The following is a 19276-nucleotide window of genomic DNA, read 5'->3' as shown; positions in this document are numbered from 1 at the left end:
TTGATTCTTCTAACCCAGGAACATGGAATATCTCTCCATCTGTTTATGTTGTCTTTGATTTCTTTCCTCAGCGTCTTGTACTTTTCTGTATACAGCTCTTATGTCTCCTTAGGTTTTTTCCCTAGGCATTTGATTCTTTTTGGTGCAATGGTAAATGGTATTGATACCTTAATTTCTCTTTCTGATGTTCCATTGTTAGTACAGAGGAATGCAAGTGATTTATGTGTATTCATTTTGTATGCTGTCAGTTTGCTAAATTCACTGATTACCTCTAGTAATTTTCTGAACATATCTTTAGGGTTTTCTGTGTATAATATTGTCTGTCTGCAAAAAATGAGAGTTTTGCTTCTTCTTTTCCAATCTGGATTCCTTTTATTTCTTTTTCTTCTCTGATTGCTATAGCTAGGGCTTCCAAACAATGTTGACTAATAGTGGTGAGAGTGGGCACCCTTGTCTTTTCCTGATCTCACAGGGAATGTTTTCAGTTTTTCACCTTTGAGAATAATGTTTGCTCTGGGTTTCTCATATATGGCCTTTACTATGTTGAGGTAGATTCCTTCTTTGCTCATTTTTTGAAGAGTATTTATCATAAATGGGTACTGAATATTTTTAAAAGCTTTTTCTGCCTCTATTGAGATGACCATATGGTTTTATCTCGCAATTTGTTAATATGGTATATCACATTGATGGATATACCCAAGTATATTGTAGAATGCTTGCATCCTTGCAATTAACCCAACTTGATCATAGTGTGCTATCATTTTGAATGTATTTTTGAATTCTGTTTGCTAGAGTTTTGTTGAGGATTTTTCCATCTATTTTCGTCAATGATATTGGCCTGTACTTTTCTTTTTTGTGTTGTCTTTGCCTGGTTTTGGTATTAGGGTGATGATGGCCTTGTAGAATGAGTTTGGAAGCATTCCTTCCTCTGCAGGTTTTTGAAAGAGTTTGATAAGAATAGGCATTAGCTCTTCTCTAAATGTATGAGAGAATTCACCTGTGGAACTCTCTGGCCCTGTGCTTCAGTTTTTGGGGAGTTTCTTAAATCACATTTTCGATTTCAGTGCATGTAATTGGCTTGTTCATAGTTTCTATTTCTTCCTGGTTCAGTCTTGATAGATTGAACTTTTCTAAGAATAGATCCATTTCTTTCAGGTTGTCCGTTTTATTGGCATATTGTTGCTCATAGTAGCCCCTTATGATCCTTTGTATTTCTGTGTTGTCCGTTACCCTCTCCTTTCTCGTTCCTAATTTTGTTGATTTAATTCTTCTCCTTTTTTTCTTGATGGATTTGACTAATTGACAATTTTGTTTATGTTCTCAAAGAAGCACAGTTTTATTAATCTTTACTAATGTTCCTTCATTTCTTTTTCATTTATTTCTGATCTGATCTGTAGAATTTCTTTCCTTTTACTTTTTTTTTTTTTAATGTCCTTCTTTATCCAGTTGTTTTAGGTGTAAATGTAGGTTGTCTATTTGATGTTTTTCTTTTTTCTTGCTATAAACTTCCCTCTTAGAACTGTTTTGTTGCATCCCATAGGTTTTTTTTTTTTTTAATTTTAAATTTTATTTTATTTTTAGACTTTACATAACTGTATTAGTTTTGCCAAATATCAAAATGAATCTGCCACAGGTATACATGTGTTCCCCATCCTGAACCCTCCTCCCTCCTCCCTCCCCATTCCATCCCTCTGGGTCGTCCCAGTGCACCAGGCCCAAGCATCCAGTATCGTGCATCGAACCTGGACTGGCAACTCATTTCATACATAATATCCCATAGGTTTTGAGTTGTCATGTTTTCATTGTCATTTGTTTCAAGAATTCTTTGATTTCCCTTTTGATTTCTTCACTTACCTGTTCATTATGTAAAAGCATATTGTTTAATCTCCAAGTGTTTGTGTTTTTTACTGTAATTGGTATCTAGTCTCATAGTATTGTGGTCAGAAAAAATGCTTCATAGAATTTCAATTTTTAATAATTTACTGAGGTTTGACTTTTGGCCCCAATATAGTCTATCCTGGAAAATGTTCCAAGCACACTTGAGAAGAAAGTGTGTTCTTTTGGATTTGTGTGGAAAATGCTGAAGATATCAATTAGGTCCCTTTGGTCTAATGTTTCATTTAAGGTTTGTGTTTCCTTGTTGAGATCTTCCCTGGTGGCTCAGAAGTTAAAGTGTCTGCCTGCAATATGGAAGACCTGGGTTTGATCCTTATTAATTTTCTGTTTTGATGATCTTCCCATTGGTATAACTGGGGTGTTAACATCCCTTACCATGATTGTGTTGCTGTCAATTTCCCTTTTTACGTTTGTTAGTATTTGCCTTATGTACTGAGGTGCTTCTGTGCTGGGTACATAGATGTTTAGAATTTTGTCTTATTTTGGGATTGATCCCTTGATCATTATGTAATATCCCTTCTTTATCTTGTATAATATTCTTTATTTTAAAGTCAATTTTGTCAGAAATGAGAATTGCCACTCCAACTTCCTTTTGATTTCCATGTGCTTGGAATATGTTTTCCATCCTTTTACTTTCAGTCTGTATGTGTTTCTAGGTCTGAAGTGGGTCTCTTCTAGACAGCCTATATATGGGTCCTGTTTTCTATCCATTCAGCCAATCTGTGTCTTTTGGTTGGAGAGTTTAATCCATTTACATTTAAAGTAATTATTTATATATTACTATTAGCATTTTACTATTATAATATAATATAATGCTGTATGTTCCTGTAGCATTTTAAAAATCAATATATTTATTTTTATTGGAGGCTAAATAATTTACAATATTGTAGTGGTTTTTGCCATATGTTGACATGAATCAGCCATGGGTGTGCATGTGTCTCCCATCCTGAAGCCCCCTCCCACCTCCCTCCCCATTCAATCCCTCAAAGTCATCCCAGTGCACTGGCCCTGAGCCCCTTGCCTCATGCATCGAACCTGGACTGGCAATCTATTTCACATATTATAATATGCATGTTTCAATGCTATTCTCTAAATCATCCTTCTTGCCTTTTCCTACAGAGTTGAAAAGTCTGTTGTTTACATCCTGTCTCTTCCACTGTCTCACATATAGCGTCATCATTAACATCCTTCTAAATTCCATATATATGCCTTAATATGCTGTACTGGTGTTTTCCTTCTGACTTACTTCACTCTGCATGCTGCTGCTGCTAAGTCGCTTCAGTCATGTCCAACTCTGTGTGACCCCATAGGCGGCAGCTCACCAGGCTCCCCTGTCCCTGGGATTCTGCAGGCAAGAACACTGGAGTGGGTGGCCATTTCCTTCTCCAGTGCATGAAAGTGAAAGTGAAGTCGCTCAGTCGTGTCTGACTCTTAGTGACCACATGGACTGCAGCCTACCGGGCTCCTCCATCCATGGGATTTTCCAGGCATGAATACTGGAGTGGGGTGCCATTGCCTTCTCCATCACTCTGTATAATAGGCTCCATTTTCATCCACCTCATTAGAACTGATTTAAATGCATTTTTTAATCACTGAGTAGTGTTCCATTGTGTATACATACCACAGCTTTTTTATCCATTAATTTGTGAATGGGCATCTATGTTGCTTTCATGTCTTAGCTATTGTAAACAGTGCTGTGATGAATATTGGGGTACATGTGTCTCTTTAAATTCTGGATTCTTCACTGTGTATGCCTAGCAGTGGGATTGCTGGATCATATGGCAGTTCCATTTCCAGTTTTTTAAGGAATCTCCAGTGTTCTCCATAGTAACTGTACTAGTTTACATTCCCACAAACAGTGTAAGAAGGTTCCTTTTTCTCCATACTCTCCAGAATTTATTGTTTGTAGACTTTTTGATAGCAGCCTTTCTGACCAGCATGCGATGGTACCTCATTGTGATTTTAATTTGCATTTCTCTGATAATGAGTAATGTTGAACATCTTTTCATATGTTTGTTAGCCATCTGTATGTCTTTTGGAGAAATGTCTGTTAGTTCTTTGGCCCATTTTTTGATTGGGTCATTTATTTTTCTGTAAATTGATCTACATGAGCTGGTTTTATAGTGTGGAGAATAATTCCTTGTCAGTTGCTTTGTTTGCTATTATTTTCTCCCATTCTGAAGGCTATCTTTTCACCTTATAATTTCCTTGGTTGTGCAAAAGCTTTTAAGGTTAATTAGGTCCCATTTGTTTATTTTTTCTTCTATTTCCATTACTCTGGGAGGTGGGTCATAGGGGATCTTGCTGTGATTTAGGTCAGAGCGTGGTTTGCCCATGTTTTCCTCTAGGAGTTTTATAGTTCCTGGTCTTACATTTAGATCTTTAATCCATTTTGAGTTCATTTTTGTGTATGGTGTTAGAAAGTGTTCTAGATTCATTCTTTTACAAGTGGTTGACCAGTTTTCCCAGCACCACTTGTTAAAGAGATTGTCTTTTCTCCATTGTATATTCTTACCTCCTTTGTCAAAGATAAGGTTTCCGTAGGTGTGCGGGTTTATCTCTGGGCTTTCTATCTTGTTCCATTGATCTATGTTTTTGGCATTGTGCCAGTACCATGCTGTCTTATTGACTGTAGCTTTGTAATATAGTCTGAAATTAGGTAGGTTGATTCCTCCAGTTCCATTCTTATTTCTAAAGATTGCTTTGGCTATTCGAGATTTTTTTGTATTTCCATACAAATTGTGAATTTATTTATTCTAGTTCTCTGAAAAATGCCATTAGTAGCTTGATAGGAGTTGCATTGAATCTATAGATTGCTTTCTGTAGTATACTCATTTTCACTATATTGACACTTCTGATCCATGAACATGGTATATTTCTACATCTATTTGTGTTATTTGAGTTTTTCATCAATGTTTTATAGTTTTCTATATATAGGTCTTTTGTTTCTTTAGGAAGATTTATTCCTAACTATTTTATTCTTTTCACTGCACTGGTGAATGGAACTGTTTTCTTAATTGTTTCCTTAATTTCTCTTTCTGTTTTCTCATTGTTAGTGCAAGGGATTTCTGTGTGTTAATTTTATATCCTGCAATGGCTGCCTTCTGTGGGGTCGCTCAGAGTCGGACACGACTGAAGTGACTTAGCAGCAGCAGCAGCAGCTCTAGTAATTTTCTAGTAGTGTCTTTAGGGTTTTCTATGTAGAGGATCATGTCATCTGTAAACAGTGAGAGTTGTACTGCTTTTTCCTGATCTGGATTCTGTTTATTTCTGTTTTCTCTTCTGATTTCTGTGGCTAAAACTTCCAAAATTATGTTGAATAGCAGTAGTGAGAGTGGGGACCTTTCTCTTGTTTCTGAATTTAGGGAAAATACTTTCAAGTTTTCACCATCGAGGGTAAAGTTTGCTGTGGGTTTATCATATATGGCCTTTATTATTCTGAGTTATGTTCCTTCTATGCATGGTTTCTGGAGGGTTTTTATCATAAGTGGATGTTGAATTTTGTCAAACACTTTCTCTGCATATATTGAGATAATCATATGGGTTTTATCTTTTAATTTGTTAACGTGGCGTATCACATTGATTGATTTGTGCATATTGAAGAATCCTTGTGTCCCTGGGGTAAAGCCCACTTGGTCATGATGCGTGATTTTTTTCATATGTTGTTGAATTTTATTTCCTAGAATTTTTTAAAGGATTTTTGCATCTATGTTCATCAGTGAAATTGATCTGTAGTTTTCATTTTTTGTGGCATATTTGTCTGGTTTTGGTATTAGGGTAATGGTGGCCTCATAGAATGAGTTTGGAAATTTACCTTCCTCTGCAATTTCCTGGAAGAGTTTGAGTAGGATAGGTCTTCTCTAAATTTTTGGTAGAATTCGGCTGTGAAGCCATCTGGTCTTGGGCTTTTGTTTACTGGAAGATTACTGATTACAGTTTCATTCCCATGCTTGTGATGGGTCTGTTAAGATTTTATCTTCCTTTCTGGTTCAGTTTTGGAAGGTTACACTTTTTTAAGAATTCGTCCATTTCTTCCAAGTGGTCCATTTTATTGTCATAAAGTTGCTGATAGTAATCACTTATGATCCTTTGTATTTCTGTGTTGTCTGTTGTGATTTTTCCATTTTCATTTCTAATTTTGTTGATTTGATTCTTCTCCCTTTGTTTCTTGATGAGTCTGGCTAATGGTTTTTCTATTTTATTTATCTTCTCAAAGAACCAGCTTTTAGTTTTCTTGATTTTTGCTATAGTCTCCTTTGTTTCTTTTTCAATTACTTCTGCCCTAATTTTTATGAGTTCTTTCCTTCTACTAACCCTGGGGTTCTTTATTTCTTCTTTTTCTATTTGCTTTATGTGTACAGTTAGGTTATTTATTTGATTTTTCTCTTGTTTCTTGAGATAAGCTTGTAATGCTATGAACCTTCCCCTAGCATTGCTTTTACTGAATGCCTTAGGTTTTGTGTTGTCGTGTTTTCATTTTCGTTCATTTCTATGCATATTTTGATTTCTTTTTTGATTTCTTCCATGATTTGTTGGTTATTCAGAAGCATGTTGTTTAGCCTCCATATATTTGTATTTTTAATAATCCCCCCCCCAAGTAGTTGACATCTAATCTTACTGCATTGGGATCAGAAAAGATGCCTGGAATGATTTCAAGTTTTTTAATTTATCAAGGCTAGATTTATGGCCCAGTATGTGATCTAGCTTGTAGAAGGTTCCATGTGCTCTTGAGAAAAAGATTAAATGCATTGTTTGGGGGTGAAGTGTCATACAGATATTCTTAGGTCTAACTAGTCCATTGTATCATTTATAATTTGTGTTTCCTTGCTAATTTTCTGTTTAGTTGATCTATCCATAGATGTCAGTGGGATATTAAAGTCTCCCACTATTATTGTGTTACTGTTAATTTCCCCTTTCACACTTGTTAGCATTTGCCTTACATATTGTGGTCTGCCTATGTTGGGTGCATATATATTTATAATTGTTATATCTTCTTCTTGGATTGATCCTTTGATCATTATTTAGTGTCCTTCTTTGTCATTTTTCATGGCCTTTATTTCAAAATCTAGTTTATCTGATATGAGTATTGCTACTCCTGCCTTTTTGGTCTGAATTTGCTTGAAATATATTTTTCCAGCCCTCTACTTTCAGTCTGTATGTGTCCCTTGTTTTGAGGTGGCTGCCTTGTAGACAGCATATATGGGGGTCTTGTTTTTGAATCCATTCAGCCAGTCTTTGTCTTTTGGTTGGGGCATTCAACCCATTTACATTTTGGGTAATTATTGTTAAGTATGATCCCGTTGCCATTTATTTTGTTGTTTTGGATTCGAGTTATAAACCTTTATAGCTTCCCTTGTAGCTTAGTTGGTAAAGAATCTGGCTTTAGTGCAGGAGACCCGGGTTCAATCCCTGGTTTGGGAAGATCCCCTGGAGAAGGAAATGGCAACCCACTCCAGTATCCTTACCTGGAAAATCTCATGGACAGAGGAGCCTGGTGGGCTGCCGTCCATGGGGTCGCAAAGAGTCGGGCATGACTGAGCGACTAACACTTACTTACTTATAAACCTTTTCTGTGTTTCCTGTCTAGAGAAGTTCCTTTATCATTTGTTGAAGAGCTGGTTTGGTGGTGCTGAATTCTCTCAGCTTTTGCTTGTCTGTAAAGCTTTTCATTTCCCCTGCATATTTTAATGAGATTCTTACTGGGTATAGAATGTGGGTTGTAGGTTTTTCTCTTTCATCACTTTACGTATGTCCTGCCAATCCCTTCTGGCCTGAAGAGTTTCTGTAAAAAGATCAGCTGTTATCCTTATGGGAATACCCTTGTGTGTTATTTGTTGGTTTTCCCTTGCTGCTTTTAATATTTTCTCTTTGTGTTTGATCTTCATTAATTTGATTAATATGTGTCTTGGGGTGTTTCACTTTGGGTTTATCCTGTTTTGGACCCTCTGGCTTTCTTGGACTTGGGTGGGTATTTCCTTCCATATTTTAGGGAAGTTTTCAAGTATTATCTCCTCAAGTATTTTCTCATGGCCTTTCTTTTTGTCTTCTTCTGGGACTCCTATGATTCAAATGTTGGGGTGTTTAACATTGTCCCAGAGGTCTCTGATGTTGACCTCATTTCTTTTAATTCCTTTTTTCTTTTTTTCCTCTCAGCTTCATTTATTTCCACCATTCTATCTTCCACCTCACTTATCTTAACTGCTGCTTCAGTTATTCTATTGTTGGTTCCCTGCAGAGTTCTTTTTATCTTATTTATTTCATTATTCATTATTGACTGACTCTTTTTTATCTCTTCTAGGTCCTTGTTAAACATTCTTGCATCTTTTCAATCCTCGTTTCTAGTCTATTTATCTGTAACTCCATTTTGTTTTCAAGATTTTGGATCATCTTTACTATCATTATTCTGAATTCTTTTCAAGATAGACTCCATATCTCCCCCTCTTTTGTATGATTTTTGGGGAATTTATCATGTTCCTTTACTGGCTGAATATTTATCTGCCTTTTCATTTTGTTTAGGTTGTTCTTTCTGGGGTGGCCTTTCTGTATGCTGGAAGTTTGTGGTTCCTCTTTATTGTGGAGGTTGCACCCTGTAGGTGTGGTTGGACGTGTGGCTTGTCAAGGTTTCCTGGTTATGGAAGCTTGTGTTCATGTTCTTGTGGGTGGAGCTGGATCTCTTCTCTCTGAGTGCAGAGAAGTGCCACGTAGTGAGTTTTTAGGTGTCTATGGGTTTGGTGTGCCTTTGGACAGCCTGTATATTGAAGCTCAGGGCTATGTTCCTGTGTTGCTGGAGAATTAGCTTGGTATGTCTTGCTCTGGAACTTGTTGGTTCTTGGGTGGAACTGGGTTTCAGTGTAGGTATGCAGGGTTTTGGATGTGCTCTTGTCGATTAATGTTCCCTGGAGTCAGGAGTTCTCTGGTGTTCTCAAGTTTTGGATTTAAGCCTCTTACCTCTGGCTTTCAGTCTTAATCTTACAGTAGCCTCAAGATTTCTCCATCCATACAGCACTGCTGATAAAACACCTAGATAAATGGTGAAAAGAATCTCCACAGTGAGGGACAGCCAGAAAGGTTCACAGAGTTACATGGAGAAGAGAAGAGGGAGGAGGAAGATAGGTGAAGAGGCGAATCAAAAGGGGAGAGAGCAGTCTAGCCAATAATCAATTCTGTATGTGCTGTCCACAGTCTGGAACACCCAGAGAGGTTCATGGAATTAAATAGAGAAGAGAAGAGGGAGAAGAGAGATAGAGGTGACCACAAGGAGAAGAGGGGCAGTCAAAAGGGGAGAGACCAATCTAGCCAGTAATCAGTTCCCTAAGTGTTCTCTACAGCCCAGAACACTCAGAGAGATTCAGAGTTAAGTAGAGAAGCATTGGGGAGGGAGGAGATAGAGGTGACCTGGGGGACAATAGGGAGAGTTAAAAGGGAAGAGAGCAATCAAACCAGTAATCACACCCCTAAGTAAAAATGAGTACTGAAGATTAGATTCTTAAAGGTACACAATTGATAACAGATACCAAAAATCAAAGATTAAAAATTTAGAGTAGCGGTAGTAGTAGTCCAAATTAAAAATTTAGACTCTGAAAAATACAATATTAAAAATACAAAACCAATCACAAATTATAAAAAATACATATGTGAAATTTGCTTTAAAAAATAGGGTCTTTTTTTGCGAGGTAATAGTACGTTATAAAAATGAAAATTAAAGGTGTAATAAAGAACTGAAAATTTTAAAACAAATGATAACATTAAAAATATATCTACGAATTTCTCTGGAGCAGTTGAGGGCAGTGTGGGGTCAGTTCAGTTTCAGATAGTTCCTTGTTCCAACTTATACTTCTTTTCAAGGTCTATAGGCCCCCTCCAGTGCTTAGTCAATGCTAACTACAGGGTTTCAATCTGTTGTGCCTGTCACTTCGAGAGCAGTTCCCTGTTACTTGTTTGTTTTGGCTTCCTCTGTTTGCAAGTTTCTTCAGTGTCTAATTTCTGCCCTGACGCAAGGGAGTGAAGGTGGTCACTTATTTAGGCTCACTTGTTCAGTCGTGCTGTGGGGAGGGAGGAATACCGCAAACAAATATCACTGGCATGTGTGGGGAGTGCTCACAGTGTATGGACCACACTGGGTTGCCCTAGCTCATGGTGGCTGTGCTTTCCCTGTCTACACTGCTCAGACTCCAGGTTGCTTTGAGGGGAACTTTCCAAAGCGGGCCCTATGTTGTGTGCACTTCCCAGGTCTAAGCTGCTCAGGTTCAGGTTCTCCACAAAAGGCATAGACTTGGCTGGGCCTGCGTTTTGTGCCCTTCCCAGGTCCGAGGAGCTCAGGCAACCAGGTGCTTGGCGAGCACACTGTCCCAGGTGTGCAGTGGGTCTTATCACCTCTCTGGTCCCAGTAGCTCGGTTTACTGGGTGCGCCACAAGAGTGCCGTCTCAGTGTGCTGTGTGCCTCCTCTGGGGAGCTGATATCAGGTTGCAATCCTCCTGGCAGATGTCAACTGTCCAATACCCCAGAAAGATGTGGTTAGCAACTGGGAGCCTGTTCCCAGTTTGGTGGAGGATGCCATCTCTGGGGCCAAAATTGCCCCTCGCCTTCCATCTCTGGCTGTCGCCTGCCTGTCTCTCTGCCTCCAGTGGGGGCGAGGAGCCGGTCAGCAGCCTGCTAGCTCTCTTTTGGCATTCGCTCAATCCTCTGTTCTGTGAGCCGGCCAGGATGTGGCTTAGGTTAGAGCTTTTCTTTCTCTCTCTCTCTCTTTTTTTCCCTCTCTCTGTCTGTCCCACAGTTTGGGTTTCTATTTCACGTTAGCTCCCTCAGATTGTACTCAGGGAATTCAGGACTGGCCCTTAACCCTAAGCAATGCAACGGTGCCTCCCCCACTTGCTGGTGGCAGACATGAGCATCTGAGCTATTTCTCCGCTTGGAGTTTTGGTTAAGGCACATATTCTGTGTTGTTGTTGTTTTTTTTTTTTTTTTTTTTTTTCCCTCCCTGTTATGTTTCCCTCTTCCTGGTGGCTCAGTGGTTAAAGCATCTGGCCACACTGCGGGAGACCTGGGTTCAATCCCTGGGTAAGGAAGATCCCCTGGAGAAGGAAATGACAACCCACTCCAGTATTCTTGCCTGGAAAATTCCATGGACAGAGGACCCTGGTAGGCTACAGTTCAAAGGGTAGCAGAGTCAGACACAACTGAGCAACTTCACTTTCTTTCTTTCACTTTATGTTGCCCTCTGAGATTCCAAAACTTCCCACAGACCCACTGGTAAGAGGGTTTCCTGGTGTTTGGAAACGTCTCCCCTTTCACGACTCCCTCCCCAGGATGGGTCTCTGTCCCTAACTCTTTTGTCTCACTTTTTGGCTTTTATATTTTGTCCTACCTCCTTTGGAAGAGAATGGGCTACCTTTCTGGGTGCCTGGTGTCTTCTGCCAGTGTTCAGAAGTTGTTTTGGGGAAGTTGCTCAGCATTCAAATGATCTTTTGATGAATTTGTGGGGGAGAAAGTGATCTCCCCGTCCTATTTCTCCTCCATCTTAAGACCGCCCCCCACTTAGCATTTTCTTAATTGTTTTGGTTTTTTTGTAGGTCTTTCCTTTGTCTTATGCTTATTGCCTATATGTCTCTTTAATATATGTTGTAAAGCTGGTTTGGTGGTGCTAAATTCTCTTAACTACTGCTTGTCTGTAAAGGTATTAATTTTTCCATCAATTTTGAATGAAATCCTTGCCAGGTAAAGTAATCTGGCTTATAGATTTTCTCCTTTCAGTACTTTAAATATATCCTGCCATTCCTTTCTGGCCTGTAGGATTTCTGCTGAAACATCAGCTGTTAATTGAATGGCTTTTCCCTTGTGTGTTACTTCTTGCTTTTCCCTTGCTGCTTTTAATATTCTTTCCTTATGTTTAATCTCTGTTGGTTAGTATGTGTCTTGACGTGTTTCTGCTTGGATTTATCCGGTATTCGACTCTCTGTGCTTCTTGAACTTGATTGACTATTTCCTTTCCTATGCTGGGAAGGTTTTCAATTATAGTACCTCCAAAAAAATTCTCAGTGCCTTTCTTTTTCTCTTCTTCCTCTGGGACCTCTATAGCTCAAATATTGGTGTGTTTAATACTGTCCCAGAGGTCTCTGAAGTTCTCCTCAATTATTTTCATTCTTGTTCCTTTACTCTGCTCATCAGCAACTATTTCAACCATTCTATCTTCCAGCTCACTGTTCCATTCTTCTGCTTCAGTTAATCTATTATTGTTCCCTTCTACAGTATTTTTAATTTCAGTCATTGTGTTATTCATCTTTGTTTGTTTATTCTTTATTTCTTCTATATCCTTGGTAATTGTGTTAATTTTGTTGATTGCTTCTTGGCATTTTATGCCTTCTATTTTCAAGGTTTTGGAACATCTTTACCATCATTATTCTGAATTTTTTTTTTTGTAGGTATTTGAACTATTTCCTCTTAGGGTTTGTTTGGGTTTTTTTGTTTGTTTGTTTGTTTGTTTTTTTTGTCTTGTGTGCTTCTAGTTTGTTCCTTCATTTGAGCAATATTTTTTTACCTTTTCTTTTTTTCATTATTGCATTTGATGTCTCCTTTTCTTAGGCTTTCAGGTCGAATTCCTTCTTCCTTTTGGTTTCTGCCCTTGCTGTGTAAGGTTGTGCCAGTGGTTTGTGTAGGCTGCTTTTGGGTATGACTTTTGTTTGTACTCTGGTGAAAGGAGGTAAGATTTTGTTTTTGTTTTTGTTTTGTTTTGTTTTTTCCCTCTGATGAGCAGGGCTGTATGAGGTGGCAATCCTGTTTACTGATGACTGGGTTTGTGTTTTTATCTTTTTGTTTTTTTGGGTGAGGCATCCTACACTGGGTGCTGCTGGCAGTTGGGTGATGCCAGGTTTATAGAGGTGGAGGCTTTTATGGGAATGCTCACTAATAAATACTCCCTGGGGTTAGGAGTTTTATGGCAGTCTAGAGTCTTGTCAGCGCTCCCACTGCAAAGGTTCTGGGTCTGATCTCTGACCAAGGAAGTGAGATTCCACAGGTGGTTTGTAATGGCATTAAGGGGGATAAAACAAACACACTAAAACAAGAAACGAACTACAAATCTCAGACAAATGACAGATACAAAATCAGGAAAGTACTAACAAAAAAATGGGAAATACACACACACACATATACACACATAAACAAAACCAAAATAGTGAAAAAAAAAAATAAAAGTAGAAGAGATTGATCCAGTGACCAAAGAAAAGTAAGAATGATATCAACTAGTTATTAACAAATCTGACTAAAAGCATAAACTGTAAAACAAAACCAAAGCCATATGTCAACAGGGGAATAAAACAACTAAAGCAAAACAGACTAATAAACATAATGAGGAAAAGCGAGAAAAGGAAAAAAATAAAGAAAGGCTAGAGAAGCAAATTTAAATAGAGGTAGATAAAGAAGTTTTACATATATTAAAGAAAAACAACAACAGAAAAAAACATAAGAAAAGCAAGCAAAAGGATATATGTGGAAAAATAGTGATAATATATTTTTTAAAAGCTTTGAAAATTAAAGAGGAAAACAACCCTCAAAACCACAAAAGGCCAATGTAGAGGCAGAAGTATTTAAAGGAAATTAAATGTGTGGTTAAAAAAATTTCTCAAAAGTGTAAATAGATTTAATTGTAGTATTAAAATCAACAGCTACAACAACAGAGAGCAAAAAACAAGCAAAAATTTAAAAACCCAGTAGCAGCTACTGAATAAATTAAAATATAAGAATAATAAATATTTTTCTTAGATCAGCTGTCAGCATCCTTTTCCTCAATGTGAGTCACAGTCCACCTCACCTCCCTAGGATGCCATCCTTTACCTTTACCTGTTGTGGCCACAGCCCAGACTCTAATCTCGTCCTACCCTTTCATGTTCTTGCTCTCATGTCTATATCTGCCAGTGCTAGTGTGTTTTCTTTTGCAGGAACTCTCATTGTCCTTTATATATTCCATAGATACAAAGTCTGCCAGGTGATCATGTGGATTCAATCTTCAGCTTGTACCACTGGTGGGAATGTTTTGGTTCTATTCCTTAGACACCTGCCCCTGGATTTCACTTGTGGTTTTTATCTCCACCTTTGCATGTGAATCATCCACAGGAGTTTACTCCTGAGGCTCCCCTGGAGGACTTGGGTGTGCCCCAGGGAGGACCAAATGTGGAGGTGGTGCAGTTGCTTGGATTGCAGGAGCCCTGGCAGTACCAGGTACTAAGGGGAGCCACTGGCTAGGACAGCAGGAAATATGAAGCCCTTAGGGGTTTTTTGTAGCCTCTGGTTGTTCTGTCCTTGTGGGGATTGAGCTAGGGTTTGACACAGGAGCTTGGATAATGGAGACCATGGCAACGCCGGATACATAGCTGTGGCTACTGTCACAGGAGGTATGTGACTATTAGGGATTTTTTCTAGCTTCTGACAGCTCTGCCCAGTGAGGATTGAGCATGGAGGTGACACAGCTGCTTGAATTATGGAAACCCTGGCAGTGCCAAGCATGCAGGGAAACCAACTGACTCAGCTGCAGAAGCGATGGCCCTATTAGAGTCGTTTCCTAGCTTCTGGCACCTGGCCATCAGAGGGCCTCTTTGGCTGGTCCTTCTCTGTTGCTTGACCCCTTCAGGAGCTTACAGACCCCCCACTTGGAGTCATTGTCTGTTGTTCATCATATCAGGGACTTAAAGATCACCCTGGCTGGGGTCCTTCTGTGTTGCTTTGTACATCAGGTCCTTAAAGCGCCACCCTCTTTGTGTTGTTTCAGCTGTCTGGTGCTGATATGTGCAGAGAGAGGCTATAGAGATGGCGCCATTCTCTGTGTGTGACTCAGCAGTATAACGCTGCCTCCGGTTAGCTGGCTTTGGTTCATAAGCAATTCCCACTGCGCTCTCCTCTCTCAGGTTCCTTCACACCATCTCCCTTCAGTCAACAGTAGACCTTGCCATGGGATTGCTTTCCAATCTCTATGTGCCAGCTCCAACCTTAAGCCCTTTCTAGGGGACTTGCATCCCTGTCTGGTGTAGCTACAGCTGTGGCAAAGATAGTCTGTGTGATCCTCATTCCATTCAGACTCTCACTGGTCAGCTGCTTCACTTTCCAACAGTCTCAGTGCTTCAGCTCTGTCATAAATATTTGCTCTCCTGTGCAGCTCTGTCCCTGCTTCAGTTCCCAGCCTCAGATTCAGATCCGCTTCTACTCACTCTCCTCTTTTTTTGCCTTCCTTCCTTTGTCCTGCTGAGTGTTGCCTGGTTCTATATATTCTTTTCCAGTGGTCAGGTTCTCAGCTGGTGTTCTGCAAGATCTTCTGCGTCTGGAGGTATATTCCTGATGTATCCATGGAGAGAGATGTACTCCACGTGCACCTACTCTTCCGCCATCGTGGATCTCAGTGTATGGTATAGAGCCCACACCTCACTCCAAGTCAGGATTGCTGTAGGCAGTTGTCAAATTTCTGTTGTTGGGCTGGGATAAAAAGCAATGGATATCTTGTTCTTCTCATTTGAATATACTTCTCAGTTGATCATTTTTCTTGATTCTCTGTGTTGATATCTGTGCATTAGACTAAACATCCACTTGTCCTAGTCTTCACCGATTGGCCTCAGAAGTAGAACCTTTCCAGAATTCAGCCTTTTCAATCAGCCTGGCCAGAATTTTGGTTACCTCTTTAACCTCTCTGCTCATCCAAACTTCTGTTTGTAGTCAGCCTCCTCCAGGAGTAGAGAGTATGCAGTGATCTATAAGTCAGAATATTTGGTGGAACAGGCAATTGGAATTTATCACTTAGCTCACTCTGCACTCACTGACTTGGGGAAAGGAGCTGTGGTTAATGCCTGCCTGCTAGTTCAAACCCTGTGCCTTCCGCACCATGATTTAGTTCTCTGTAGTCCTCAGGCACAAATGCAAACTTTGGGTTTCATCAGCTCTCAGGGACAGGTTAGTTAGAAGCCAATTCCTCAGGCAGAACTGGAAAAGATGAAGGTCCAGATGTGCCATCTGACTCCGTCCATGGAGAAACTGGGAGTTGCTTACTCTTCATTAAGCTAGGGGAAGACCTGTGAGAAGTGCTGGTACAGATTCATAACTGCCACTTCATTTCTGTAATCCCAGGAGATTGGAAATCCTAGACCTCCCAGAAGCAGGTAAATTGGAAGCTGGACCCTGGACTGCTGCTGCTGCTAAGTCGCTTTAGTCGTGTCCGACTCTGTGCGACCCCATAGATGGCAGCCCACCAGGCTCCCCCCGTCCCTGGGATTCTCCAGGCAACAACACTGGAGTGGGTTGCCATTTCCTTCTCCAATGCATGAAAGTGAAAAGTGAAAGTGAAGTCTCTCAGTCGTGTCCGACTCTAGCGACCCCATGGACTGCAGCTTACCAGGTCCCTCCATCCATGGGATTTGCCAGGCAAGAGTACTGGAGTGGGACCCTGGACTAGCATTTGCAAAATCAGAGACCTAGATTGTGGATCAAACTCTTTGCTCCTCCAGGAGAGGCTGGAAGTTGAGTGTTCCCTTCAAATTGTATGGTCCTCTGCTGCATGGATTTTATTGCAGCAATGTGTCTTAGTTTTCCCTGCCACTTAGGATTTTGGCATTTTCTCACTTGCCTTGAATGCAGAACTTCTCATCTACTGTTTCTATTTTGAATCGAAGGAGCTGATATACACATAGTTGTTAATTCAGTGTGTCTGTGGAGGGAAGAAGAGGTCAAGGTGGCCTATTCCACTCTCCTACTAATATCACTGCAGTGTTTCCAAATTATATGTGTTGAGCTTGTTTGCTTTTCTATTTTCAGTTTTAAGGAAAAGCAATTATTGGTTTTCATCTTTATCATTACTATTATTGCTATGTAATTTTAAAATTCCCCTCAGCACACTTTAGTGTCATCCCATAAATCATATAAAACTTTACTTATTATGGTTTTATTTTCATTCAATTCAAAATATTCAGTTTTCTCTTTTGATTCTTCTTTATCCATCAAGTACAAAAAAAAAAATTAGCTGAATTCTATGAAGATGTCTAGTAGGTGACAGAATTGTACTTTTCCAAGTTTAGCTATTCATGGTTTGAAGGATCAATATTTTGTCCTTAGTAAAATGAATGGATGTATTGATCTTTGTCATCTTCGTTGAACTCCATGTACTGATATGGCTTTAAGCACTCAGTTTTGATGACAGCATTTCAAATTCTCAGAGACAGAGGCTGGGTAACTATGGTGGAAGATTCTGTGATCGTCACCTGATCTGTGTTCTGGGTTGTGTAAGAGATCCAGACTAGACAATACTTTCAGCAAGTCCCAGGAAAGGAAACCCATTGCTAAAAGATTTCTGACATGCTGTGGGATTCCAGATCCTTTAGACAAACAGATTTCTAATAATTTCCTAGAAGGGATTTGGAGTATTTTAAATCTTACTTTGTTCTAGAAAATGGAAATCAAGTGTTTTAGTTTAATATCTTTGGAAATTCATAGTTTTTTGTTTTTTTTCTTTTCTCTTACTCAGGACCTTAAATGATTAGAAGTTTTCTTGGTTTATAGTCATAAATGACTCCCCTTTTTTGTATCATTACCTTATTTGGGTCCTTATGAAATGTGTATCAAATATATGCTTACATTTTCTTTATGCTTTCTCCCTTTTAGAAACATGTTCAAAATCCAATATAAGGATTGAGAATGGATTTTTGTCTGAATCTACCTTTACATATCCCCTAAATAAACAAACAGAATATAAATGTAAACCAGGATATGTAACAGCAGATGGTAAGACATCAGGGTTAATTACATGTCTGCAAAATGGATGGTCAGCTCAACCTGTATGCATTAGTAAGTAATTCATTATCTTAGCATTCTTTATCCTGATGATAACTATACAGAAGTATTCTTTAACTTTGTTCTTTTTTCCTTTTTTCTTCCTTTCTTTTTTTTTTTTGCTGGGGTAAGGTCATATGAAGGGTTTTGTGGTTCCATGGATGTATTTGAAATGATCAATTACAAAGCTTTGAAAAATGTATCTTTTTTTAAAATTATCATTGGAGTAGAATATCTTTGTACCTTTTAGTTCAATGTTTTGTCACTTTAAAACATCCTGTGACTAAAATCTAATTTTGCTAAGAGCCTTACCTCTCTTCTGGGATAAATTCATTTATTTTCAGCTGAGACCTTTATGCTGATTGCCTCTGCTTTTATTTTAGGAGACTCTTAAGCCAGAGTCTCTGCTCCGAAGCCTAAAAGTTATGTTTTTAAGCAAAGATGTGAGGCCATGGTGCATAAACTTCAAATAATACGATATATAATTCATATGTTTGAGTCTCTAGGATAGATATCCTTGCGAAAAATTCTCTCTTAGGAAATCTGCATAAACATCTAGTTAGTGGAGACAGAGAAACACTTCTAGACAGGACCAAATTCTGCTGTGCTGAAGGTTTTTCTTGTAGCAATACATAGATGTTTATGAAGATTTTCCAAGAAAAATTAATGAGTTTGTCTTATTCATCCCAAAGCTACACAGTGATATTTTTGAAGTGATATTTTACATATTCACTTTAAATGAAGTGAGTATTTATAATATCCCTTTCTGCTGTTTTCATTTTATTTTTCCAGTGTCTATACTTCCAGTGTCTATAGTACTACAGGCACTACACCCTCAAAATGAAAAAAGTTGTACATATCCAACTTATTTTATCTTAATATATGACACTTTTCCATTATAGCACTCTTTTTATGAAAAATGTCTCTATTATTATATTTTACTAGTATAATTTTGCTTTAACACATTATGAAATTTGAAGCAAATTATTTAAGCTATTAACATCAGTCTATGGTGTTAGTAAAAACAGATTGTTTGTTAACATATTTTCTTGTAAATAGCTATAAATAATAGAATTATGTGTGTATTCAATCTTGATAAGTATAAAAGAATATACAACCATTAGAAATATAGTTGGAAAAGGAAAAGCAGCATGTGAATTTTAAAAATTTTATAGCATCTTTAAAAAAAATAACTTGCCTTTTGAAAATTACTTTTTTTTCAATGAAGTTTTCTCTGGCAAATATGTCACAACTGCTAATTAATTTGGCATTAATTCAGAAAATGCTGTTATGAAAGTAGTATAATACTTCTGCAATGACTTATTTTAATACTTGCTTTGGGAAAAAATGCCTAAGTACAGCAACTGAGGAACATGTTCATAAAGTAAATAATTCAGGAACATTAAGTGTTGAGAAAAAAGTTGCATAGAAATACACTTGTTTTCACTTTGAGTAATTATTTCAGGACAGTGATATATCACTGGCATGGTTGGCTAATTTTTTATGATTAGTACATACTAATTGGTGAAGCCCTTTTCCCTTGAGATGAAACTCAATCAAATTGCCCACTAAATAATATTA

At 38.5% G+C, this 19276-nt stretch overlaps 1 protein-coding gene across 1 annotated transcript in view; it reads left to right on the top strand.

Moving 5' to 3' along the window:
- Positions 1-19276, top strand: part of LOC129654237 (complement factor H-like) — a 91916-nt gene that overhangs the window by 17073 nt on the left and 55567 nt on the right. Inside the window, 1 exon segment of the mRNA XM_055583754.1 lies at positions 17528-17710. Coding sequence (XP_055439729.1) covers positions 17528-17710 — 183 coding nt within the window.

Source organism: Bubalus kerabau, chromosome 5 (assembly GCF_029407905.1).
Source record: "Bubalus kerabau isolate K-KA32 ecotype Philippines breed swamp buffalo chromosome 5, PCC_UOA_SB_1v2, whole genome shotgun sequence".
Taxonomy (NCBI): Eukaryota; Metazoa; Chordata; class Mammalia; order Artiodactyla; family Bovidae; genus Bubalus; species Bubalus kerabau.
Note: the sequence above shows the minus strand (reverse complement) of the source record. Positions and strands in the feature narration are given on the sequence as shown.